Genomic DNA, 23,349 nt, shown 5'->3' on the forward strand with positions numbered 1-23,349 from the left:
CACATGAAAATAATTGAATCAATTCAAATTATGATACTTGTTAGTAGATTATAAGAATTTGAGAGTCTTTAAGTAAATGAAAATTGATGAAAGGACTTAATTGTAACAATTAAAAACTTTGAGGGACAAAAGGTACTAGAAAAAACTAGATAAACCAAAATTACATATAGCTCAAACCAGAGAGATCAAAATTATTTTTAATGTAAACAGTCATGTTAAACCAAGCACTAAAACCTTTTTGAGAGTATTTTTATTCTAAGCTTTATTAAAGTTTAGAAGCGGGGTTTAGGAAATCTTCTTTTGAAAGTTTGTGAGTAATATCTAATCTAAGGTAACTAGGATTAATGGACCATAGATTTTAACCTTTTGTGCAATATAGTCTTTGTTGCTTTTATTTTTTAGTTATAAAATGTGATGTCATAGTTGGAACCTTCTTTGTCACTTGGGTACAGGCGTTTGCATTAGTGACGATATGGACTTTTTTTTAGTTTACAGTTATGGATTTAATTATGAGTTTTAGATAATTGATTGGGTAACGTTATTGATTTCTAGAAAAACTTTACGTGGAAGAATGGGATTTCTTTTTATACTAATATTAATAAGTTCAACTTTGCTCTAAAAAAAATTAATGACCTAAATTAGGAGAAACACTTGTGTGGACCAGGACCAAGAATTTTGATTTTGGTCACACACACAAGTTTTTTCTTTCTCTCTCTTCTCTTCTCTCTTCTCCATTTTCTCTCTCTTCTCTCTTCTCTCTCTTCTCTTTTTTCTCTTTGTGTGACCAAAGACCACTTGTGTGGACCAGGACCACACAAGATTTTCTCCCTAAATTAGTCTTTCACAGTTTACTCGCATCCTAATTCAATTTTGTTCAAATTAGTCTTTGAAATTGTATATAAAGGACAAATTAGTTTCTATATTAGTCTTCTCTCATCATAATAGAGGAAATATTTTGTCTACCGTATAAAAATGTCAGTTTTTTATTTAGAGAATCATGAATCTGAGTTGGTATTAAGTGAAGAGTAAATGACATGTTGATTTAGCTAAATAGACAACCACACATTTTAGTGTTAAGTGAATTTCAGATATATGATTGAATTGATCATTTCTAAAACTACCTTCTATCAACTTAAGTATATACAATTAAAAAAAAATATATCCTTAATTTAACAAGAATAATGACCACGTGGACCTATCTTTCTCCTTAGCTATTGAACTAGTGTGAAAGAAATTAGTTTGATCGTTATGATTAAGATTTTGGTTAAGTGATATCTCATTGGTTCGTGATTTCTCTATGCACATTGTTTGTCTTGTATTCGACTTATGTTGATCTTAAAACATGGATGAAAAATGTTGCAACGCATGTTCATGCCGATTGAACTAATCATTGTTTTAACAGTTAAATGAAGTTTATTTTACACTTTACAGTAAAAAAAATGAATAAATTTGCACAAATGAATCATAAAAATCAAAATTGCTCAATTGTGATATTCAAGACTAAAAATACAATAAAGTTTAGTTAAGAAATATGTGATGATAAGGACTATATTTAATTCTTATTATTATATTTTTATTGACCATAGTAGCAGAAAATATTTGATATGAAAAGCCTAAAAAAACGGGCTAAGAAGTAGTTTGTCTTGTATTCAGGTTCAGCCAGGCTCATCATCATTAATCCACAATCCTACCTTTAACTTTGTCTGTTTCACATCTGTATCACTGTTGTTGGTGGTCCAATTCTTCTTGCTTCTTCCCTTCCCCGCTTCTATCTTACCTTATACCAGCTTTATGCTTATCTAGCTGGACTTGGAATTCTTTACTCAATAATTCTTGTATATTTCATTAGGTAATCTTTTACCTGAATTATTGTATTTCACTTTCTCAGTACTGTTAACTGAATCTTTTTATTATTGTTTTTTATTTGGCTTATGCTCTATGTCTTTATTTGTTTAAGTAGGTATTTGTTTTATTTGCAGTCTAACTCTGTCAATTCAATTCTGCTATGAGTGTGGTCAGAAACTTGTAAAACCAAACCTTCTTTGTTGTTTTTGTTTTTCACTTTTCTCTTAAGCTGTCTCAATTCTCAAACATAGTTATATTATATCTTGTCCTGAATTATTTCATCCACAAAGAAGATGATTGATGATGGTTAGCACATATGATTGAACCAGGGCCGGCCTTGAAGGGGTGCAAACAGCTCAACCGAGCTGGGCCTCCCCCAAGGATGGGCCTCAAAAAAAAGAAATATACCCAGTAGTATACTATCCAGTAGTATACTATCCTGCAATAAAGGGGGTGCAAACAACGCATGACTTTTGATTGTTTTGTGCATGTTTAATTTTCCTCTTGCTTTTGGTGTTAGGTGGGGATTCCTCATGTATACAGTAGTTATTTTCACCTATGGGTGTACCGCATATATACGGCACGTTGTATTTATCTTTTAAAAAATATAAATAGAGCATTGCTCTTTTAAAAAAAATACGTTTTGATTTTATCACTGGCCTCTTTTCATTCCCAGAGCCGAGCCTCCGAATTCTCAGGGACGGCCCTGGATTGAACCTTCTCATACTTGCTGCAACTTGGATTCAAGTTTGGAATCTACGATTGGTAGGTTATACGTAAATTCTATTATAAATCCTCAATGAGGTTGATGATTCTCTCATGACCTTGCATAGGGTGTGCTACTCTTAATGTAAATTTTATCATACCAAATTAAAATAAGTTAAGGTCATTATTATTTTCTTAACTAGTAGTCTGGATGAATCTTTGTTTAAAGTTAGTTATTAAGGATGCATGTTTTCCATGAATGTTTTTGGTACTCGGGCTCTTGAAGCGCTTAATTGTGTTAATCTTTTAAACTCGTGTTATTGTTCGTATAATACTGGTTTTCTTATAGCAAGATTTTACCTTTGTTGAAATTGAATATTAACTTCATTTTCATATTTTTAAAGTTTACTAATAGGTCAGATTTGTGCCTAGCAGATGCGTTTCATTTGAAGGAAGCACTTCAATTTCGGTCATGGCAACCAATCTATCCCTTTCTCCTGGAATTCGTAGTAAAGAAGTACTCTTAGAGGTGACTTTGTGATACTGGCATTCCTTATGATGCTTAGCTTTTGAGAAGTATTTAGATTTGATATCGTTAACTTTAAACTTTGTTGAATGTTCAGATTGGCAATTCTGAAAAGCAATTGTGGGCATTGATCCATTCTAAAGGCATTCTTCACTCAGATGCTCAATACTTGTACCGCAAGATCCGTGCTAGTTATGAGAGAGTTTTGTTGAACAATTATACATATGCAGAACTTCAGGATGTTGAATATTCTTTGTGGAAGCTCCATTATAAGCATATTGACGAATTTCGCAAAATAGTAAAGAGAAACTCGGCTGATGTGGAGAGCAACAAATCAGGAATATCACAAACCGGTGTTGAGCAGAGAAGAAATAATGATCCTTTTAAGCTATTTAAGTTATTTTTGTCCGAAGCTTCTGAGTTTTACAAAAATCTAATTGTAAAACTAAGAAAAAACTCTGGAGTATCAGAAGAGGCATTGTTGCATAAAAAGGGTTGGATCTTTACCTCTACGGAACCAGAAATCAAGCTGAAATGCAAATATTTATGTCATCGGTCCTTAGTTTGTATGGGCGATCTTGCGAGGTATAAAGAACAATGTGAAAATCCTGATACTCAAAACCATAATTGGTCAGTTGCTGCCACACATTACTTGGAAGCAACAAGAATTTGGCCTAATAGTGGTAACCCTCAAAATCAGGTAAATGTTTCTTATCTGTTTCGCAAGGTATACTTTTATCATCTACGTATTTTTTCTTTTTCATGTGACAGTATCCTTATCCATTTGCAGTTGGCTGTATTGGCGACATATATCGGTGATGAGTTCCTTGCTCTATACCACTGTGTAAGAAGTTTAGCAGTTAAAGAACCTTTTCCGGATGCCTGGAACAATCTTATCTTGCTGTTTGAAAAGGTAATTGATGATAATCTCAAGGTTCTTTAATGAACTATATTTTCCTATGTTGATTGTTTATGAGCTTATTTTATCGCAACCTTCTCATGTGCCGCTTTTGATCCTGCAGAATAGGTCATCTTCTCTGCAATATGTTTCTGGCGAAGTCTGCTTTGATTTCTCTAAACCTTCTGGAAGAATCAGTGAAGAGAAGAAGGCACAACTGAGAAATGATTGCACAAACTACACTAAAGTTGAAAACGAAAGTAATCATTTCACTGACACAAAGTTATGGTCTCTTATGGTCAGAATGATAAGTTTCCTCTTCATAACATCAAGGTACATCTTAAATTCAATCTGTTGTAGAATTTTCGTGGAATTTTGTTTTGCCTCTTTACTGTTTGAATTTTCCTCATGTAGTTAAATTAAGTCATTCATGTTTACATATCCTTGATTTTCATCTCTTCTTCAACATGTATTTAATTGACAGTTAACAACAATTTATAATGTAGGGTTTCTATTTGCCTTACAGCAGTTAATATTTATACTTCATCATGACTGTAATTAAGCTGTGAGCATAAATTTTTACACCTTTTCCCAAAAGGAATGCCAATGTTCTAATTACACCAATTTGTTTGACACAAGTGAACTCCTCATATAATGAAGATTAATATGTGCTTTAAATATCTGAATTCTAATATATGTGTTCTGATCTCTGAATCAGTTTCGAGGAATTCTCTATTGCATTGGCATCTACAATTGGAGAGTTGGATACAATGTTGAAGCTTGAAGATATAGAACTGAAGACCATGTTGGACTCCTATAGTCAAATGGATTTAGCCAGAAGAGGTCCTTTTCGAGCCATACAAGCAGTTTGTATTCTAATATTTTCCCTAAAGAATCTAATGGGTAAGCTTGAAAAGGAAGATTCAGAAGACAAAAATGTTACACAGTTAACGCAGATGGGATTAGCTGCTGCGTTTGGTGTCATGGGACGTTTCGTTGAAAGATGCCTTGAGGCTAAGTCTTTGAATCATTGCCCTTTATTACCTTCTGTGCTTGTTTTTGTGGAGTGGTGTTCAAGTGTGCTTGACGCAACTGAAGTATGTTCCTCTGATCAAAAGTGTGGAAGAGCCATTTCTTACTTTTTTGATGTGTTTGTTGAGCTTCTAAATAAACTAAACGGCAATAGAAAGGAAACAAAAAAACTTCTTGATAGCACTCCGTTGTGGGAGGATTTTGAGTTGCGGGGTTTTGTACCTATAGCTAGTGCACATTTTTCATTGGATTTCTGTAGTAATTGGGAACACCGAGAAAATTTTGTAAGTGGAGTGGAATTGCGAGCTGAACGCATAAAACAGGCAGCAATGAAGATTGCTAGCAGATCAAATACTTTACAAAAGTGGATTACATATGATGAAATGGGAAGAAGATTTTGTGTGGCTAGATCAAATGAATGTCATGGCAAGAAAAAATCAGAACTTGTGGAGTCCAATACAAGAAGGGAAGAGACTAATCAGCAAACTAACAAAGACACCGAAGAACAATGCAAAAGGATGACCGAGGACAATCCAAGTAGCGCTATCATCAATGCAAAACCTTCTGTGGTGGAAGAAGAAGAAGTTATTCTCTTCAGGCCTCTTACAAGGTATAATTCAGCGCCATTGTCCCCGTCTACCTCAGCTGATGAGCAGTTATCACAGAAAGACCGTATAGACCAAAGCTTACCATCTGATGATTGTTTGCGACGTGCTACATCTCTTCTCATGGCACAAAACCCAGCTCAAACTCAAACTGATCCATGGGAATACCATGGAAGCAGTTCGAAATTCGGGAGTGACAAAGAATTCAAACAGCAAGAACCTTCAACGAAGGAATCAAATGCACTGAGCGAGGGAGGGTCAGAAGCTCCAATCGCTGCTGGCCCACCCTCGCTCAATGCTTGGGTCCTCGATGAAGGAAGTTTGAGCAACAATAGAAGAAATGGGACAAAGGGTCCTATTGAGCATAGGTTGCAGCCTATTCAAGAAATAGCTTCTTCATCTTTAGCAGGACTATCCATCAATAAAAATGAAAATTCAGTCATTAGTTCAGTGAATGAATCTTCAAACTTCAATGCCTCATCTGCCACATATTCTCTTCCAATACCCTCTGCTCCATTACTACCTGATAATGCTGCCTGGTTTACTGATGCACAAGCACAACCTAGTTTACCAGCTCCGAGATTTCCAGAAACTTCGTCACCGATAAGTGGTTACTCAGATTGGAGTTCTACTTATGGTCCACCTGGATATGATCCTAGATATCCAGTTTTTGTCAACGGATACCCTCCACCTGGACGAATGACTTCTTCGGAATGGCTGCGTTGGTACAGAGAGAACCACAAACCTGAGAAAGCCAACAATTATATGCAGCCTACTTATATGAATAGTCCTGCTCCTCAAAATCATGATAATCCTTACAGGTTTGATCAATTTGACAGATGGGGCATTCCTTTGTCGTATAATAACCAGTACACGTATATTGAGTCCCCAGGTCCCCCACCATTGCAGCCGGGCTTTCTCAATGCAGGCGAACACAAAGCTAGTCTCTACAACAACTGTCAAAGACCGGTCCCTTTTGTGTGCGGTGCTGTGACAGAGCTGAGAAACGAGCCGCAATCTCTGCTAGAGTGTCTGAAAGAGAAGGAATGGCGTCTCCAGCGAGATCCTAACCTCAGAGGGCCTACATTCACAGGAAATTATAACTCTTAGTCTGAAACTTGTGCTGCAAACCATTCCATAATTGTACACCTTGTTGTGCAGTCATTTTCGCAAAGTACCAAGTAGTATAAATGTGTAACATATGTATACAAATGTCTCAGCCATTTACTAAATGAATTGAAGAGCTCTAATTTTTAAAGAAAGTGGATGAATTATCCTTCATTCAGCCACTGTTCTAGGATATGCATGTAAATTATTTAGGGTTGAAATTAAGCGAGGAAATCCTCATTCTCAGAACTTCGTACATGATTAGTTAGTGGAAACAAAACAAGCATATACTTGCCATGGTTGGATTTGTAATATACTATGAGATTATATATGGTGGGATGAAAAACGTTTAGGAACATATGTTGCCAAATCTATGTTGACTTGAGTGGTATATATCAAAAAACAATTTCTTAGGACAACCTGGTAAAAAAGATCGCACTGTTGTTTTGGCAGTGGAAAACTTTAAGAAGAAGAATAAAATGGACATGAGAACAAAAAAATCCATGGATAAAAAACAATGTATTATATTATGTGATTGCTTGGTGCAGCTGGTGATTGTGGACAGAACATATTTATTTCATAACTTTGTTAACTATGTTAATGTGTGTGTTACTTGAATGTCTTCATTGCTCTTGTACCAACATGTTCTAGATTTTGAGTTCATATAAAACACTTACATGAATATTAATTCGCAATCCTTAAATTTCTCTTTGAGTGGTTCTTAATCTTAATCATATAGTTAAAGTTGTTCTTTTTACCGAAGTCAACATGGTTATTACCGGGGATTTTTGAGGTGTTAAATTTTATTGACTGCTCTTAGGATCTGTATATCAAGGCCAAATTGCTAGACTATAGCAAATGACTTATCAAGTCAATGACGGATAAGTTAGTTAATTGCGGATAAGTTATAACATATAAGTTCATATGATCAAAACAAAACTGTTTTGTAAGGGTTTTCTCTCACAGGTTTATAACATGTTTTCACAAGTTTATAGTATTTTTTGAGATTCTACTTCCAATAGTATTTGAGCTTATAGAACACCATATTTCATTTCACTTTTATCCACGTTATCTTAATTTAAATTGGATAGGAAGACACTGTATACATTAAGATAGATATAACTTATATCATATAAGGATTAAGATAGACAGAAAATGTTCAAGAGAATATATTCTAAGAATTTCTAAATGGATAGCAACCAAATGTTCCTGATCATGACTCATGATGAGGAACATAGGGACTGAAGATTTTCCCTTTGTTAAGGTCTCTTGGCTTCCTTCTTCTCCTTATGCTTCTCTTTCTTTGGTGTGACAAAACAGAAACATGAACAACATGGGAACTGCAATAAGAACTTCATTTCTTTCACTATATGTCTATATGCTCTTATTGTGGACTATTATGGTGGATATAACATATATATAGAGATCAATTACCTTAATGCGTTCTAATTCTTTCATTTTTTATTCTCATGTATATTCATTTTTTATTTTAATGCTAACATTTTTTCCTGTGAAAGGGAGATGCCTAACGTCTTAGCTTTTATACCTTGCATGCTAGATATGCCTTACTGTTATTCCCCTGCATCCACAAGTGGTTTGGATTTTCTTTACTCTGATTTCCCCTGTCTTTCTTCAACAAAAAATATATAATAATGTACAAGACATTCAAAGGAGCAGATGTCTGATTTTAGAAATAATGATTTATAAACATACACAACCAACAATAAAGTGGTTAGCATTAAAATAAAGTGGTTCGACCAGTAAGATATTTTGGCTCTTTAAGCATGTAGTCACTGGTTTGATTCATGACTCATGTGTATGGTAAAAATTTGGTTGGGAGAGGAGAACTCATCTTGTGTATCCTACATATGTTCTCGTTTAATCACTGTTAAGCGACGAAGAAACTTCGTACTAATATCATCATAATTAAAAAAATGAAACATACACACAAACAACTAAATCCAACAAGCAAAACTCAATTCTATGAAATATTGTACAATCTTTTTTGAAAGAAAATATTGTACAAAAAATGAATTTACATATATATATATATATATATATATATATATATATATATATATATATTTTATTTTAAATTTATTCATATTCAACTCTCAAATAGAATTTTATAATTTAACAAATTTTTCTTATCTTTGTTCACTTGACTACACTTTTACTTGAATGGTTTTTTCATAAACTTGTATTATTTTACGTGAGAAGATAATAAATATTACAGTCCCTTCAAAAATAAATATTACAGTAGAATAATGCACAAATTATAACGTGGTTTCAAGTAAAATATTCATTTTCGGAATAATTATAATTTCTCCATTTACCTTCATTCAGAATCTTTATCCTTATAATCTATGTTTAAAAAGGTTTTATCCATTTGGGTTGGCAATGTAGTGTTGCATGAGACACACACTCAAAAAAATGTTAGACTTCTTAAACAAAATGTTTTATCTACATTTTTTATTTTATTAAAACACACACTCAAAATTTGAAAACTAATAAAAAATTGAGGGGAAGAAATTCAACTCATTTCATTGGATAATAAGTCAATGATATAAGGTAGTACATCACTAAATAATTGGGAGCTAGTTTCTAATGAGGTTGTCAGTGCTAATTCATGAGTCACCTCATTTGCTTGCCTCCGGCTAAATTATACCTTAGAGTTGGTAAATTGAGTTCTAAGTAGCTATCGACAATGATTAATAATGCTTCCAAAATCATTTTTGCTACTATTATTACTATTGACAAGTTTCAAATCCAATGAGAAGTCCATACTAACATGAATCCTAACTCAGCCACCCACCGCAACGCTTCACAAAGTCCTAAAACTTCGCCTACATCCACCGAACACAACAGCGCAAACCATGTTGTTTTGGCAAGCACATATCCTCTATCAGCATCTTGAATGCACATACCGATACCCACCTGATTATGGGACGTCGAGAAAGACACATCTACATTGCATTTTTGTCTCCCAAGGGCGGGTCTCTACCATCGAACCCAATGAGAAGTATTTGGCCCTGGTGGCATAGGTGATGGTTGTTTACATGCGGTTCTTCACAATCCTTGCACAAGTTTCCATTCTTTTAAAATGTGGATGGCGTGTACACAAACTTGTGTTGCCGTTTCATTCACTTGTTGCCACAATCTCAAGTTAAGGTACTTCCAAATATTCCGAAGGACTGATGCAAATAAAGAGCAATGTGATGGTTAAAGTTAATCTAGTAAACAAAATATTATTGATGTTGTATAATCATACTCATTCACGACATCATCTACAATATTCGTTAGGTTCGCAACATGCCAAACTTGAGACACTCGAGGACGTGTAAAAAGAGCATGTAAAGAATCCTCATCTGCTTCACTATATATAACACATTTTAAAGGACATGCAACCCCTCTACTGTTGAGATGTACACGAGTAGGAAACTCAATAACGACAAACTCTCCAAACAAGATATTTCACTTTTGGTGGCACCTTGAGTTTTCATTTAGAATTCCATTGCTCGGACATTCTTAGATGTGATGTGTTTCGAACTACTACTGGACAGATCCTGTAAGCACTACAAACAGAATACCAACTATTTTTCTCATATTGTCGTACCAACTTATCATTAGTAGCTTGTGGGAAGATAGGTGTGTTTAGAATTTGAGTGATGGTGTCAAGGTCAAACAGATAGTAAACAAGATGTTTGTTTCACGATTTTGATGTCTGATCTATTAGCTCGCTAACAAGTAATTTGATATTGAGCATTACCATTGTGTCAATTATTTAGTTCATACATATGTTTATCAATTATTTAGTTCATAAATATGTTATAGCTTCCTTAAAAAAAAATGTTATAGCTTCTTTCAAAAAAAAAAATGTTATAGCTAATTTGACCATAATTTGTAGATTTGGTGAAAAATGTTATTCATATACATATTTCGATGTAGAAATTTGCTAAAATATTTTTTTTTATATTGAAATTATTATTTATTCATTTATTTCAATTAAACAAATATTATGTAGGCAAAAATATGTATGAACATGTGAGTTGCATACTTAGAAATTATTTATACCATATATAAAGGGAATGAGAGGTTTTGGGTTGGCTGTTTTATTATTTCAATTATATCCTTAAACAAATTTTCTTATAATAATGTTATAATTATTGGTGTTGTTAAAGAAGAAAATAATTTACATTATATTTACTATATTGTTGTTATCATTGAAAAAAAATAAACATGGTTTGCTGAGTTTTGCTACATTTTGAAAGTCACAAATATCTATACCTATACTTTTAATCAAAATCAAAATTTCATAAAAAAAAAAAAACTCATCATCGCAATAAAATGAACGGAAAGACGAGCACATAAGTGTCAGTCTTTCTGCTAGTATTTATAATAATATTACTCTCCCCGTCCCATAATAACTGACTTATTCGTCAAAAGACATAAAAAAAATGTCATTTAAATTTTTAGATGGTACCAATTATATTAATTACATGCACCACCCTCAATTCAATATATTTTACTTTGAATTTATGATATTGGTAAAATCAAAGATACTTTCTCTTTTATTTATATAATTTTTTTAATGTGTGTAAAATGGATTCCACTTGGATTGACCTCGTGATGTTGACTTGTGACATTAGAGTGTGTTTCTCTCAAGTCTCAGGTTTGATTTTCTCCGGTGTCAATTTCAATGATCTAGTTCATAAAAAATTTGGTTTTACTTTAAATGGACCTCGTAAGTAGACGGTGAGATTAAACTTCTCATATTAGTCGGTCCTTAAATCGAAAATCGAGTTTTAAAAAAGAAAAGCGTGAAGTTGTCAAATAACTTAATTATTGTCAAAGGGAGGGACTATGCTATATAATGTATAATAGAATATATTACCTTTCCTAAACTATATAAAAAAATTCATTAACTTGCTACAGTTATCCAATGGCATGTAACCCTCATTTTGTTACAGTTATCCAATGGCATGTAACCCTCATTTTGTGATTGATATATGTAAAATTCAATTAAAATTGAACCTTTCACTTTAAATTTCTTCACCACAATTTTTATTTATTGGTTAAAAAGATGTAATCAATGATATATTTTTAAACTTTAAATTATTTTATATATTTAAAAAATGCTTGTGTCAATTAAAAAAATAATATTTTAGAATATTTTAAAATTGACTTTGAATTAAAATATTTTATAAATTATACAATGAATATAGATGTATTTTATACCTCATTTAAGAAAATCAAATTTATTTAAAATATAAATTAATACTACATATTGAATGTTTTAATCATTTTACAATTTATTTATTTATTTTAAAACAATTCAATTAATGTGAGATGAGGAAAGTAAGTCAATCATTTATCAACATCATTTTTTTTTGAAGAGGCTAAAATGCAATATATTACCACAACAAAAATGGCCTTCCTAGCACAAGGTGTGCCACAGAAGAAACACCATAATACAAAAAGTATCTGAACCAATATTTACAAGGCACAAGCCTACCACCAACAAGCAAAGAAAGAAAAAAAAGACAATTAGCCTATTCCGAGAATAGAAAACGGACTTAGCCACCAACCATGATAATTGAGGGGAAGACTGACGTGTTTCCCCTTCAACCACATGTAAGTTAGTGACTTGATTTTGTCCACCACCTGCGAAATAGAGCAATTTTTGTTGTTAAAAATCCGATTATTTCTTTCTTTCCAAATCTCCCACACTGTTGCAAACCAAATAACCTGAATAATAGACCGTCGAGACGCAGCCACACCACCAATATAACCGAATTGATAATAATGACTTTGCGCATCGAAAGGCAAAACCGCGGTGAAACCCATCCACCTAAGAACTTGATTCCAAACTGATCCAAAAAGCATACAATGAAAAAGAAGATGAGAAGATGTTTCCACCTCCCCACACCCTCCAGTACATAACTGAGCATCAAAGTTAATAACACGACGCCGGAAAAGATTATCTTTAGTAGGTAACATGTCTCGAAACAAACGCCACACAAATAATACAACCTTCAAAGGTACTTGCTTCAGCCATAGAGATGAAACAGATATCACAGGATCAACATGAACAGAAGCATTAATAAAATTATAAGAGCTTCGGACAGTATAAACAAAAGAAGGATCCAATCGCCACGTCCACCTATCACTCCTATCCACCTGCAATGTTACATTAATAAGCAACAACCTAAGCTCCCCCGCTAACTCCTCCTCCCACGCAAACAACCTACGACGCCAACCCCAAGCCGCCCCATCCGCCCCCCACCCTAGCAAATGCATATTACACACAGATTCTTCCTTGAACTCAGACAAATCATATAATCTAGTAAACCGATCTCTAAAACACACTCCACCCAACCAAGTGTCCGTCCAAAATAGAGTAGATTTACCATCACCCACTACCTGACTAATGTTACCTTGGAACCACTCCTCAGACCGCAAGGCAAAGATAGCTCTCCACCATGCCGAAACCTCACGACCTCCCTCCCGCACCCGACCGTCCTCCACGCCATATCTAGACGCCAACACTCTAAACCACAACCTATCTCTATCCACCAATATTCATCAACATCATTATAATAAAATATAATAAAAAAATATATACAAAAAAATCAAATAGTAAAATCATATAGATACATGTCCGTTTTTCAACTAGTAATAGACATTTCATTCTTTAAAAAAAATAGACATTTAATTCAAAACAAAATAGAAACAAAAAAAAAAGGATTAAATACATTTAATTTTAAAATCTTTTGCTCATACTTTATTACAATAAATAAACTTGGAAATTCTTTATTAAAAAGATAAATAAATTTTGAAATTGAAAATGAAAGGAAAATGAAAGAAAATGAAAAAGAGCTGAGTATGAGTCCAAAACCCAAACCCAAATTCCAGAGCGAGTCCATCGGTGTCTGGACCGAGTCCATCGGATTAGCGGGACCCACTTGATTTGGTGCACAGTTGCCAGAGACGTCACACTCTCACTCATACACACACACACACGCACGCTGTCTCTATTTCTTTTCTTTTCTTTACCCTTAAAATCCAATTTTTGTTTTCTTCCTTTTTGCATGGCACTCTCACTCTTTTCTTCTCTACTTCTCTTCTTCTTCTCCTTCTTTCAATTTCAACTCCAATTCCCTCTTCTTTTTTCTCTCCATTTTCTTTCCCTCCTTCTTCCTTCCTTTAAGCGCCGCGAAAATTAGCTCAGATTCTTCTTTCACTATACGACACCGTTTTCATCATCATCATCATCAACATGGACTCAAACAACAATGATCCCATGGAGAATATGTATACACTCTAATTAATCAATCTCTCTATTTTTTCTTCATTTTTTTTTTATTAATTGATTTCGATTTTGATTTTTTTTTTTTATAGGTTGCGATACTACGTGCTTGAATATTTGACGAGAACCGGAAGACATCACGCCGCTTATGTTTTCATGAACGAAGGAAATGTTCCTGAATTTGATCCCATTGGTAATCTTATTTGTATATTCATTCATATATATACTTAATTCGTCGATTTAATTCATATCTAAATTCTCGTAATGATCAAGTTGTTGCTGGTGTGATTTTGGCGGCAGCACTGTTTGTTGATTTGGATTAATTAAAATTAACAAAATGTAATTATACGGTTTTTTAATTGGTACTAGTAGTTTTCAAATTGTACTGATTTGGTGTATTTGGTGTTTGAGTTTGATATACTTCATTGTTAAGTTACTTGAAATTGAAACAGTGTTAATAATATTAATAATCAAACTTAAGTTTTTTTATTGCTGCTGATTAATTAAAGACAGATACTACCCACACCCCAAATAATCCAAGTTACATCCCAAAGTTACTAATATACCCTTTATTCATGTTCACTGCACATTAATTATGTATACGTAAATTCAGTTTACATAGAGTATGTAAACTCAGTTTACGTAGTGTATGTAAACTCAGTTTACATGAGTTAAGTAAACTGAGTTTACATACACTGCGTACACCGAGTTTACATACACTATGTAAACTGAATTTACATAAGTAAGTTAAGACTGAGTTTTAGTTCATGTAAACTGAGTTTACGTAGTTTATGTAAACTGAGTTTACATACATCAAGTAAACTGAGTTTACATACACCAAGTAAACTGAGTTTAGGTGTATGTTATTCCTTTTCAGAATATGTACGTAAACTAAATTCACGTGAGACCTATATGTAAACTTAATTTACGTTACCTTTCTATGTAAACTTAAATCAAACAAATCGATGTAGATAGACAAACGTGAAATTAACAACAACTATAAACATCCATAAATCATAGAGCAAACGATAAATAGAAACTCGAAGAAATTTATGAAATTCACTTACTTGTATTAATCGAGTACGTATCAATGGAAGCGATGTTGATTCAATTGACGATTTTTGTAGGTATTGATTGCATATCCATGGTGGTTTGTGGGTGAAAAAGGGGTGAGGGTTCAGAATGATAGTAAAAGAAGGGTTTTTAGAAATTTAGAAGAAGAGGGTAATTTTGGTATTATTGTAAAAATTTTAATAAATTTGGGTGTAACTCTGATTATATGGGGTGAAACTAGAAAGAGTCTTAATTAAATCTAGGGTTTGCTTAATTGGTACTGGTTTCCAAATTGCACTGATTATTTATTTGATATTGATTTTGTTTTTTCATTGTTAAGTTATTTGAAACTGAAACAGTATTAATAATCAAATTTAAGCTTTTTATTGCTAGTGATTAAAACTAGCCATAATTGATTGATGAGTTTGCCATTGCTAGTGATTAAAACTAGCCATAATTGATTGATGAGTTTGCCTTGAGATTAATGTTGCACTGATGCAGGGGAGTTTATATTTTGGGGGTAAATTTTTATATAGTTGATTGATGAGCTTTTTATTGCACTGATGCAGGAGAGTTTATATTTTGGGGTACATTGTTATATATAATTGATTGATTGATGAGCTTGCCTTGAGATAATTAACTGTTGCTCTTTTAATCATGAATTTAATTTTGATGTACTTTTAGATCAGATTATATATTATTCTGAATATTGCTGGAATTTGATTGATTTTTAGTATTGATATTGATGTAATGTAAATCTCCTTGTAAATTGATTTTATACAGGCAGGGAATTTATGGGTTCAATGCTTGATCCTCCGGATGGAGTACTACTGCATGAATGGTGGTCTGTGTTCTATCCGGTATTTGATTCTAGACGAAGGAGGCATCAAGAGTCTAACACAGAGCCCTCTAATAAGGTGGTATCGAAATGATAATTGATAAATCTTATTTTCTGTTTACCCCCATGTTTCATCCTAGCAACTCATTCATTGCTCATCAATTTTTAGGTCCAAAGAATAACCAATGCTGCAAGGAATAATCCCTCTTTTAGAATTCCTCAAATACCAAAGAATGAGCAGAGACCTCAACAATTTCAACCCAGCTCCAGCTTTAACAATATGATGCCACCTCCAGCTGCTCATTTGATTTCTCCGAGACTGTACAATAATGATCACCTTGGAAATGCTGCTGAACAAGTTGATCCAATTTTGCTTGCTCTCATCAATGGAAATGGAAATGCAAATAACCCGAACTTCTTCTTAGGGAGTAGTTCAATGTAATTGTAAAGATGCATATTTTCAATTTTGAATGATTATCTTGTGATTATTGTTTTCTCACTTATGCAGATCTGTATTCCTTTCAAACCCACATGCGAAATAGTTTACTATAGGTCCTTTTACCTGTAGTGAGTCTAGTGACACTATAACTGTGCTGCTTCCTCTTTCATAGGCATTGATTTGTTTTAGAATGTTATTCTCCCTGATAAAAAAATTCTGTTACATTGAAGGGAGTACATTGTTGATAGTTGCACATTTTAAATTGGTGTTACATGAAATACCCTCACTATTTCTCTTTACATACTTTTATTTTGTTTTGTCAGTCATCCATCGCAAGATGTAGGCACACAGGTCCAGCAGCAAGTCTACAAGGTATCCTCTAGTTCACCAACATATAACAATGAGAATGGCAAACTCAGTTTTTGGCATGACAGATTTATTTAATGTCATTATAAACTTTCAGGATAGTGGAGTTGGTATGCATGTGGGGTCTCCCATACCTAGAAACCCTCTGGATGTAAAACAAAAAGCAATGCTGCCTTTAGATGGACCGCATGTAACAAGTATGTCTTGAACCTATTCTCCATATTCCCCATCGATGTAAATAATAAAATTCACATTCAATTTTAATGAAAAGAATTTTATTCCTTATCTGATTAATGCGTGAAATATTATATTTCGAGATCTTAATGATTATTTTTGTTTGCAGATAACTACGAAGCTCCTAATTTTGTGCCAATGAATGGATGGCCATTAAATGTGAGTGGTGGATATAATTGTGGAATCTTTTGGACAAAGGATTCCATTTGTATTCAGTTTTTCTCTAAATTTCTATATATTGAAGTGTATATGAAAGCTTGTTGTTGATGCTACATTTTTATCCTTTTTTATTGACTGAAATTGACCAAGATTCATGGTTCTGCAGGACCAGATGCTAACTTCCATTTTGCAAATACCAAACTATGGACAGCAGCAGTGTGAAGTGTTGAACACACAAAATCAGGATGCAATCCTTACTCAATCACTTACAAGTACTCCTAACAGTCAGACTTTCGCAGCTCCTCAAAATTTTACCAGATGTAACAATCAATATCCAGAGATTCCCAAAACTGAATCAAATAATAACTATAGGGAGGTTTGTGTTTTCGTGTCCCATCAGTTGACATTCCAGAAGTCATTTGTTTTGATTTTTGGATTTCAGGGAAGCTCTTTTATTTTCATAATAGTGGGGGTAGATCCCATAGCAAAATGAAACATCGTAAAGGGAAAGCATAGTTCACAATCTTTTCTCTTTGATAGTGAAGATTGCTCGTTAGTTATTAACTCATAAGATTCAGAAGTTTAAACACTAGGGAAAGTCAAAATGATGAATTTAGTGCACAATAGTTCTTGTGGTTTTTGTCTCGGTCGTCATGGTTTTCATGAATGTATTTGACATAATGAATCCGTAATGGTTTTGTTTCCCTCTTCTTAAAATAAGCTTTTGTTTGTCATTATTATTATCTGATCTGAATCAAACTACTGATGAATGTTTTCTATCCCATTCTATCTTACTATACATATCGTTTGATAAAAGTATCTGTTAATATTTCAAATGAATTTGCTTTCATTTTATTGTATTGTCTTCAGCGCAAACTAATTTCATGATGATACAGCTGGTGGACCAAACTGTTAGAGCTGGAGAACCTCAATGCAAGCAGGATCAGCAAATGCAGATGCAGTCCCAAAATCTCTATGTATGGTATTCAACTCTTTAAAATTCCAAATCACTGCATTTTACATTATTGGCAACAGAAAGTGATTATTGTGTTAATTTTTCTGAAAAATACGTATACCTATTCTCAATCAGGAGAGAAGAAGGAGAAAGATAACAGCACCCGTAGCACCTAGAGAATGTGTCCCGGTAGGTTATCATAAATTTTAAACGAAGAACCCTGATTTTATTTTTTTTGGAACGGTGAAAAATTGATCTTTTCATGAAGATCCTTTGTATTTGACATAATGAGATGAATATCTTGTGGCTTTGTTTCCCTCCTCTTAAAATAAGCTCTTGTTTGTCATTGTTATTATCTGAATCAAACTAGTGATGAATGTTTTCCATCCCATTCTATCTTATTATACATATCGTTTGATGAAAGTATCTATAATATTTCAAATGAATTTGCTTTCATATTATTGTATTGTCTTCAGCGCAAACTAATTTCATGATGATACAGATAATGGACCAAACTGTTAGAGCTGGAGAACCTCAATGCAAGCAGGATCAGCAAATGCAGATACAGCCCCAAAATCTCGATGTATGTTAATCAACTTTTTGAAATTCCAAATCAAAGGCACTTTATATTATTGGCTACAGAAAGCGACTATTGTGCTAATGTTTCTGAAAAATATGTATACCTATTCTCGATCAGAAGAGCAGAAAGAGAAAGATAATACCATCCGTAGTACCTGGAGAATGTGTCCCGGTAGGTTATCATAAATTTTTAATACAACCCTGATATATTTTTTTTGAATGGCGAAAAATTTATCTTTTCATGAAGATCGTTTGTATTTGACATAATGAATATCTATTGGTTTTGTTTCCTTCTTCTTAAAATAAGCTCTCATTTGTTATTATTATTGTTGTTATTTTTTTTTAAATCAAACTAGTGATGAATGTTTCCATCCCATTCTATCTTATTATACATATCATTTGATGAAAGGTATCAATGATATTTCAAATGAATTTGCTTTCATGTTATTGCATTGTCTTCAGCGCAAACTAATTTCATGATGATACAGATGATGGACCAAACTGTTAGAGCTGGAGAACCTCAATTCAAGCAGGATCAGCAATTGCAGATGCAGTCCCAAAATCTCGATGTATGGTATTCAACTTTTTAAAATTCCAAATCACTGCACTTTACCTTATTGGCAACAGAAAGTGATTATTGTGCTAATGTTTCTGCAAAATATGGGTACTTATTCTCAATCAGAAGAGCAGAAAGAGGAATACGACAGCACCCATAGCACCTAGAGAATGTGTCCAGGTAGGTTTGCATAATGACAAAGAAGAACCCTGATATCTTCTCACTCCAACTTGCAATGAATAATTCCATTACCATTCGTGTTAATTCATTTTTCTTTTTATTTGGTGAATTGGATTCCTGTCTTCTAATCTTTGTTATCTCCAATGGAATACAAACTATAGGACTGTGTGGATGCAGCAGATGGAAAACCAGCAGATGAAAATGTCGATTCTTACCTGTCTATTGAAAATGCTGATGCTGATCTTAGAAATTTGCCTTTCAGCAATCTGAAACGAATTCCAGGAACAAAGAGTAGAAATCAGAGTAAAGGTAAAATATTCATGGACGTATGCTATTGCTAAGAGTTCTATGTATGCAATCTGTACAGTGTGCTTCAAACTAGTTGGTTGGAATTTCATATTGATTTTTAGAGATGCTAGATATGAGCCCATATCAATTTTTTCTTTTAGCATAGCATCGTTTTAAAATCCTCTGGTGGTTAAATCTTGTGGTGTAGTTCCAGATGAGTTAATGTAGTTAGAGTGGCAAAAACCTTTTTGCAGGTTGAAATCAACTATGTATATTGATATCATGATACAGGTTTTTGTATGACATACCATAAACCTGGTAGTAGCATATACAGATTCTTTTTAACCACATTCTTAGTTGTAGTCTTTTTTTTTTTTTTTTTTATTTGTATTTTTTCATCCCCTTAGGTAATGGAGATGATGATATAACTTTCGTCGACATTATGAAGACGAATACGAGATTATTATGTGGCCTATAATCTTCTTGAGATTATAAATATTTATGTCTAACACAAGGATTCTGATCATTTGGCAGGGTTTTCACTCAAAGAGGTTGGATGCCTTCACTCGAGCAAAAGCAAGGTTTTGGCTAGCCATTTTTCATCAAATGGAAATTATTTGGCAAGTGTTGGACATGACAAGAAGGTGGTTCAATCTAATCAATCTTCAAATTTAGTTTGGTTGATCCCTTCTTAATCACTGCCTGGGTTTTTCCTTGTTTTCCGAACTTATTAACTGTAGTTTGTGATGACAGGTTTTTATTTGGGACGTAGGAACTTTTCAAAGTTATGCTACTGAAGAAACACATTCACTTCTCATTACAGATGTTCGGTTTAGACCACAGTCAACTATATTTGCAACATCTTCCTTTGATAGATCTATAAGACTATGGGACACAACCAAAGTAAGCTGTTACTTGCCACTTTCTTCTTGTTCTGATTGTCTTCATGTATGTTCATAGCTTCCAACTGTTAAGAATATGGATCATTCCCCTCTTCCCTTCACCTTTATCTCTCCTTTCCTATTTGCACGTTCATTTCTTCTTCCATTGCATTTTGTGGCAAATTTAATATTCGTTTTTTTTTTTTTTTTTTTGCTTGTTTATGGTTTAGCCCACCAAATCATTGTTCAAGCTTTCTGGGCATTCTGAACAAGTAATGTCACTAGACTTCCACCCAGAAAAGATGGACATTCTTTGCTCGTGTGATAACAATGATATAATTCGCCTGTGGAATGTGAACAAACGTTCCTGTCTGCGTGTAACTAAGGTCAGTTTTACGCCCACCTTTTGCTTTTGGAATAATAATATATATATAGTATATTCAATTCTATGTAACAAGCTCTTAACCAATGTCATTAATAAAACAATAGAAATTCTTCATACCTAATATCCTTTATTGATTTGGTAGGATTAAATCTCTAATGTCATGTACAAAACTATGCAGTTGGTCTGGATACATTATTTTAGAAAATTGTGATGACATTTTAGCCAGACGTGATGTACTCTTTCATATGCTTAAACATCTGCTATGAAAACAGGAAGCCAATTAATAATAATAACATATTGCAGGGAGGTAGTAAACAAGTTAGATTCCAGCCTCTTGGGATGCTTCTAGCTACTGCTACTGGAAATAATCTCAAAATAATTGATGTTGAGACTGATAAACTTGTGTACAATCTAAAGGTAAATTAAAGATTAATTCTTATCTACAGTATACCATGGTACTTGCCTTTCATTTCACCGCTTGAATGTTGCGTTTTGCAACATACTATCATAACTGAATTTTGTTTCCTTTTAGGGACATGATAAAGATGTTCTTTCCATTTGTTGGGATAGAACAGGAAAGTATATTGCCTCTGTCAGTGAAGATAGTGCACGAGTCTGGTCGGACGGAGAATGCATCGGTGAGTTGCATTCAAACGGGAACAAGTTTCAATCGTGCATATTTCATCCGGGATATTGTAACCTCTTAGTTATTGGTGGCTATCAGGTAACCCCTTCTTCCATGATGTGATTGATATTTTTGCCCTTGCCTTTCTCTATGCTCCTGAAGTTATAGTTTTTTTTAGCATATATTAGAAACTCCAATTCCCTTCTAAATTTATCTACTAAACTTTGCAGACCCTTGAATTCTGGTGTCCGACTGATGAGAGCAGTAGAACAGTGTCGGTTTCTGCACACAAGGGGTTAATTGCTGGACTAGCAGATTCACCCGAAGCTGAATTGATTGCCTCGGCTAGCCATGATTGCTTTGTGAAACTATGGAAATAAGGGTTTGAGTGTATGTTTCAGTGCCAGGATGTTAGTTAATCTTTGTGGTTTTATATGACCGTATTTCCTTTCTTGCTACATTTTTTTGGGATTGATTAGAAAATCTATAGGTAAAGGACTAAAGGTTTACCGTTCCATATAATCTTACATAGACAAATTATACAACTCCAATATGTATACAAGATACTGTAGGTTGACTCAATCTATTAGAATGCACAGATGTTAGAAACTTTCGTGGCTTTGTTTTCCGCTTGGAAAGAGGAAATTCCATGAAACTGCATTGCTGCATTTAGATTCTGCTCCGCTACTCTAGTTTTTCTTAAGAGCTTTAATTGTCATACATTTGATTTGATATCCTAATTTTCAAATTGAATAAGGTCGCAGACTGGAAGTAGTAAAACAGTTCAATTGTCACAAAGTATTCCAGAACTATGCTGAAAGCAAGCAATATATTGAATAGCTGTAGTAACTAAAGCAGACAGCCAGTATTTACTAATGAGCTTTGTTATTTGGACACACACCGCGTATACTCCTAATCTAATTTGGTTTGATGAAGCGTGCTTAAGGAGAAGAGAGTTAGAGTTTATGACGTGTGATTAAGTAGTGAGAGAGCGAAGAAAGATAACTCTTCATAAAAGCATTTTATTCTCAAAAAAACAAAAAGTAACCTTGCATATCTATAAAAAAAATTATGAAATTTCACATGATGAAATTACGTGACTGATGCAAGATTCAAATGTAAGATCAAAGCTTTAACTATCTTTAAAATTACATGGCAAATGATTAAGCCAGTACACCTGAAAATCCCTATATGTTAGTCTAAGTTTGAGCCCGATGAACAATATTGCATGAATGAGTTAATTAAGACACGCCATATGAATTGAGTTAACTTAGTCAATTTAGTTGGACTCACCTAACATTGGGTGTGCACTAAAAACACCTATTAAATAAACAAACATGGTAAAGACTTGATCTCTCATTCCAAACAACTTCCAGACGAGATTTGCCGTTATCTAGTGGAATTGAATTTAATCTCAATCTCTTTAACCTCAGCCTATTTCCCTCTCTCAATATGAAAATTTGAGAGTCTAAATATCTCTTCTCCTAACTCCTATCATAAACAATTAAAAGTCGGATTAAGGAAAATGTATGTCTCATGGCCGACCCAAATGGTAAAAGCAGCAACGCCGCTATCCAAGGCAATGGAATATGAGACAACTCCGGTGGAGATGCCACCAGTTACGGTAGCGCCATCAACACCAGAAACATCAAACATTTATTTATGACGGTTACTTGAGAAATATGCAAACATTTTTCAGTCGAGCAATGCTATATATCAAGAAAGATTTTATCAAGAAAGATTCAAAAATGACATGACAGAATAATCACCCTTAGATTTTATCA

The 23,349-nt window shown here is 33.7% G+C and overlaps 3 protein-coding genes across 7 annotated transcripts; 2 read left to right on the forward strand and 1 right to left on the reverse strand.

Moving 5' to 3' along the window:
* Positions 1–1,635: 1,635 nt before the first annotated feature.
* Positions 1,636–6,967, forward strand: LOC146943925 (Telomerase activating protein Est1). 4 transcript variants are annotated; one of them, XM_085742266.1, is made up of 7 exons: positions 1,636–1,849; positions 2,522–2,610; positions 2,986–3,079; positions 3,174–3,776; positions 3,867–3,989; positions 4,099–4,307; positions 4,693–6,967. In XM_085742266.1, the coding sequence occupies exons 3-7, from the start codon at positions 3,023–3,025 to the stop codon at positions 6,719–6,721; spliced, it is 3,021 nt and encodes a 1,006-aa protein (XP_085598392.1). In that variant the 5' UTR covers positions 1,636–1,849; positions 2,522–2,610; positions 2,986–3,022; the 3' UTR covers positions 6,722–6,967. The 4 variants fall into 4 exon arrangements, with proteins under 4 accessions (XP_085598392.1, XP_085598389.1, XP_085598390.1 ...); XM_085742263.1 differs by lacking the exon at positions 2,522–2,610 and having other exon boundaries at positions 2,955–3,079; XM_085742264.1 differs by lacking the exon at positions 2,522–2,610 and having other exon boundaries at positions 2,966–3,079.
* A 5,298-nt stretch (positions 6,968–12,265) lies between these two features.
* LOC146943926 (uncharacterized) lies at positions 12,266–13,018 on the reverse strand. Its single transcript, XM_085747749.1, has 2 exons — positions 12,467–13,018; positions 12,266–12,382 (listed from the first exon to the last, which is right to left on the reverse strand). Exons 1-2 carry the CDS (start codon positions 13,016–13,018, stop codon positions 12,266–12,268), a joined length of 669 nt encoding a protein of 222 aa, XP_085603875.1.
* A 767-nt stretch (positions 13,019–13,785) lies between these two features.
* LOC146943927 (uncharacterized) lies at positions 13,786–22,174 on the forward strand. Of its 2 annotated transcripts, none has more exons than XM_085742261.1 (21): positions 13,786–14,032; positions 14,120–14,220; positions 15,864–15,997; positions 16,088–16,356; positions 16,681–16,729; positions 16,821–16,920; positions 17,067–17,116; positions 17,283–17,492; positions 18,013–18,093; positions 18,207–18,260; positions 18,574–18,654; positions 18,769–18,822; positions 19,139–19,219; positions 19,333–19,386; positions 19,548–19,695; positions 20,209–20,318; positions 20,428–20,577; positions 20,786–20,941; positions 21,244–21,357; positions 21,473–21,664; positions 21,796–22,174. In XM_085742261.1, the coding sequence occupies exons 1-21, from the start codon at positions 13,998–14,000 to the stop codon at positions 21,943–21,945; spliced, it is 2,373 nt and encodes a 790-aa protein (XP_085598387.1). In that variant the 5' UTR covers positions 13,786–13,997; the 3' UTR covers positions 21,946–22,174. The 2 variants fall into 2 exon arrangements, with proteins under 2 accessions (XP_085598387.1, XP_085598388.1); XM_085742262.1 differs by having other exon boundaries at positions 13,810–14,032; positions 19,336–19,386.
* The last annotated feature ends 1,175 nt before the right edge of the window (positions 22,175–23,349 follow it).

Source organism: Medicago sativa, chromosome 2 (assembly GCF_051527215.1).
Source record: "Medicago sativa cultivar Bolivia chromosome 2, Bolivia_mono, whole genome shotgun sequence".
Lineage (NCBI taxonomy): Eukaryota > Viridiplantae > Streptophyta > Magnoliopsida > Fabales > Fabaceae > Medicago > Medicago sativa.

Coding starts and splice junctions, on each gene's coding strand:
- LOC146943925 (XM_085742266.1), top strand. CDS start 3,023: ATGGCAACCAATCTATCCCTTTCTCCTGGAATTCGTAGTAAAGAAGTA. Junction 3,080..3,173: donor GTAAAGAAGTACTCTTAGAG/GTGACTTTGTGA, acceptor TTGAATGTTCAG/ATTGGCAATTCTGAAAAGCA. Junction 4,308..4,692: donor TTCCTCTTCATAACATCAAG/GTACATCTTAAA, acceptor TCTCTGAATCAG/TTTCGAGGAATTCTCTATTG.
- LOC146943926 (XM_085747749.1), bottom strand. CDS start 13,018: ATGCATTTGCTAGGGTGGGGGGCGGATGGGGCGGCTTGGGGTTGGCGT. Junction 12,383..12,466: donor CTCGACGGTCTATTATTCAG/GTTATTTGGTTT, acceptor TCTATTTCGCAG/GTGGTGGACAAAATCAAGTC.
- LOC146943927 (XM_085742261.1), top strand. CDS start 13,998: ATGGACTCAAACAACAATGATCCCATGGAGAATAT. Junction 18,655..18,768: donor TACAGCCCCAAAATCTCGAT/GTATGTTAATCA, acceptor ATTCTCGATCAG/AAGAGCAGAAAGAGAAAGAT. Junction 20,319..20,427: donor GTGTTGGACATGACAAGAAG/GTGGTTCAATCT, acceptor TTGTGATGACAG/GTTTTTATTTGGGACGTAGG.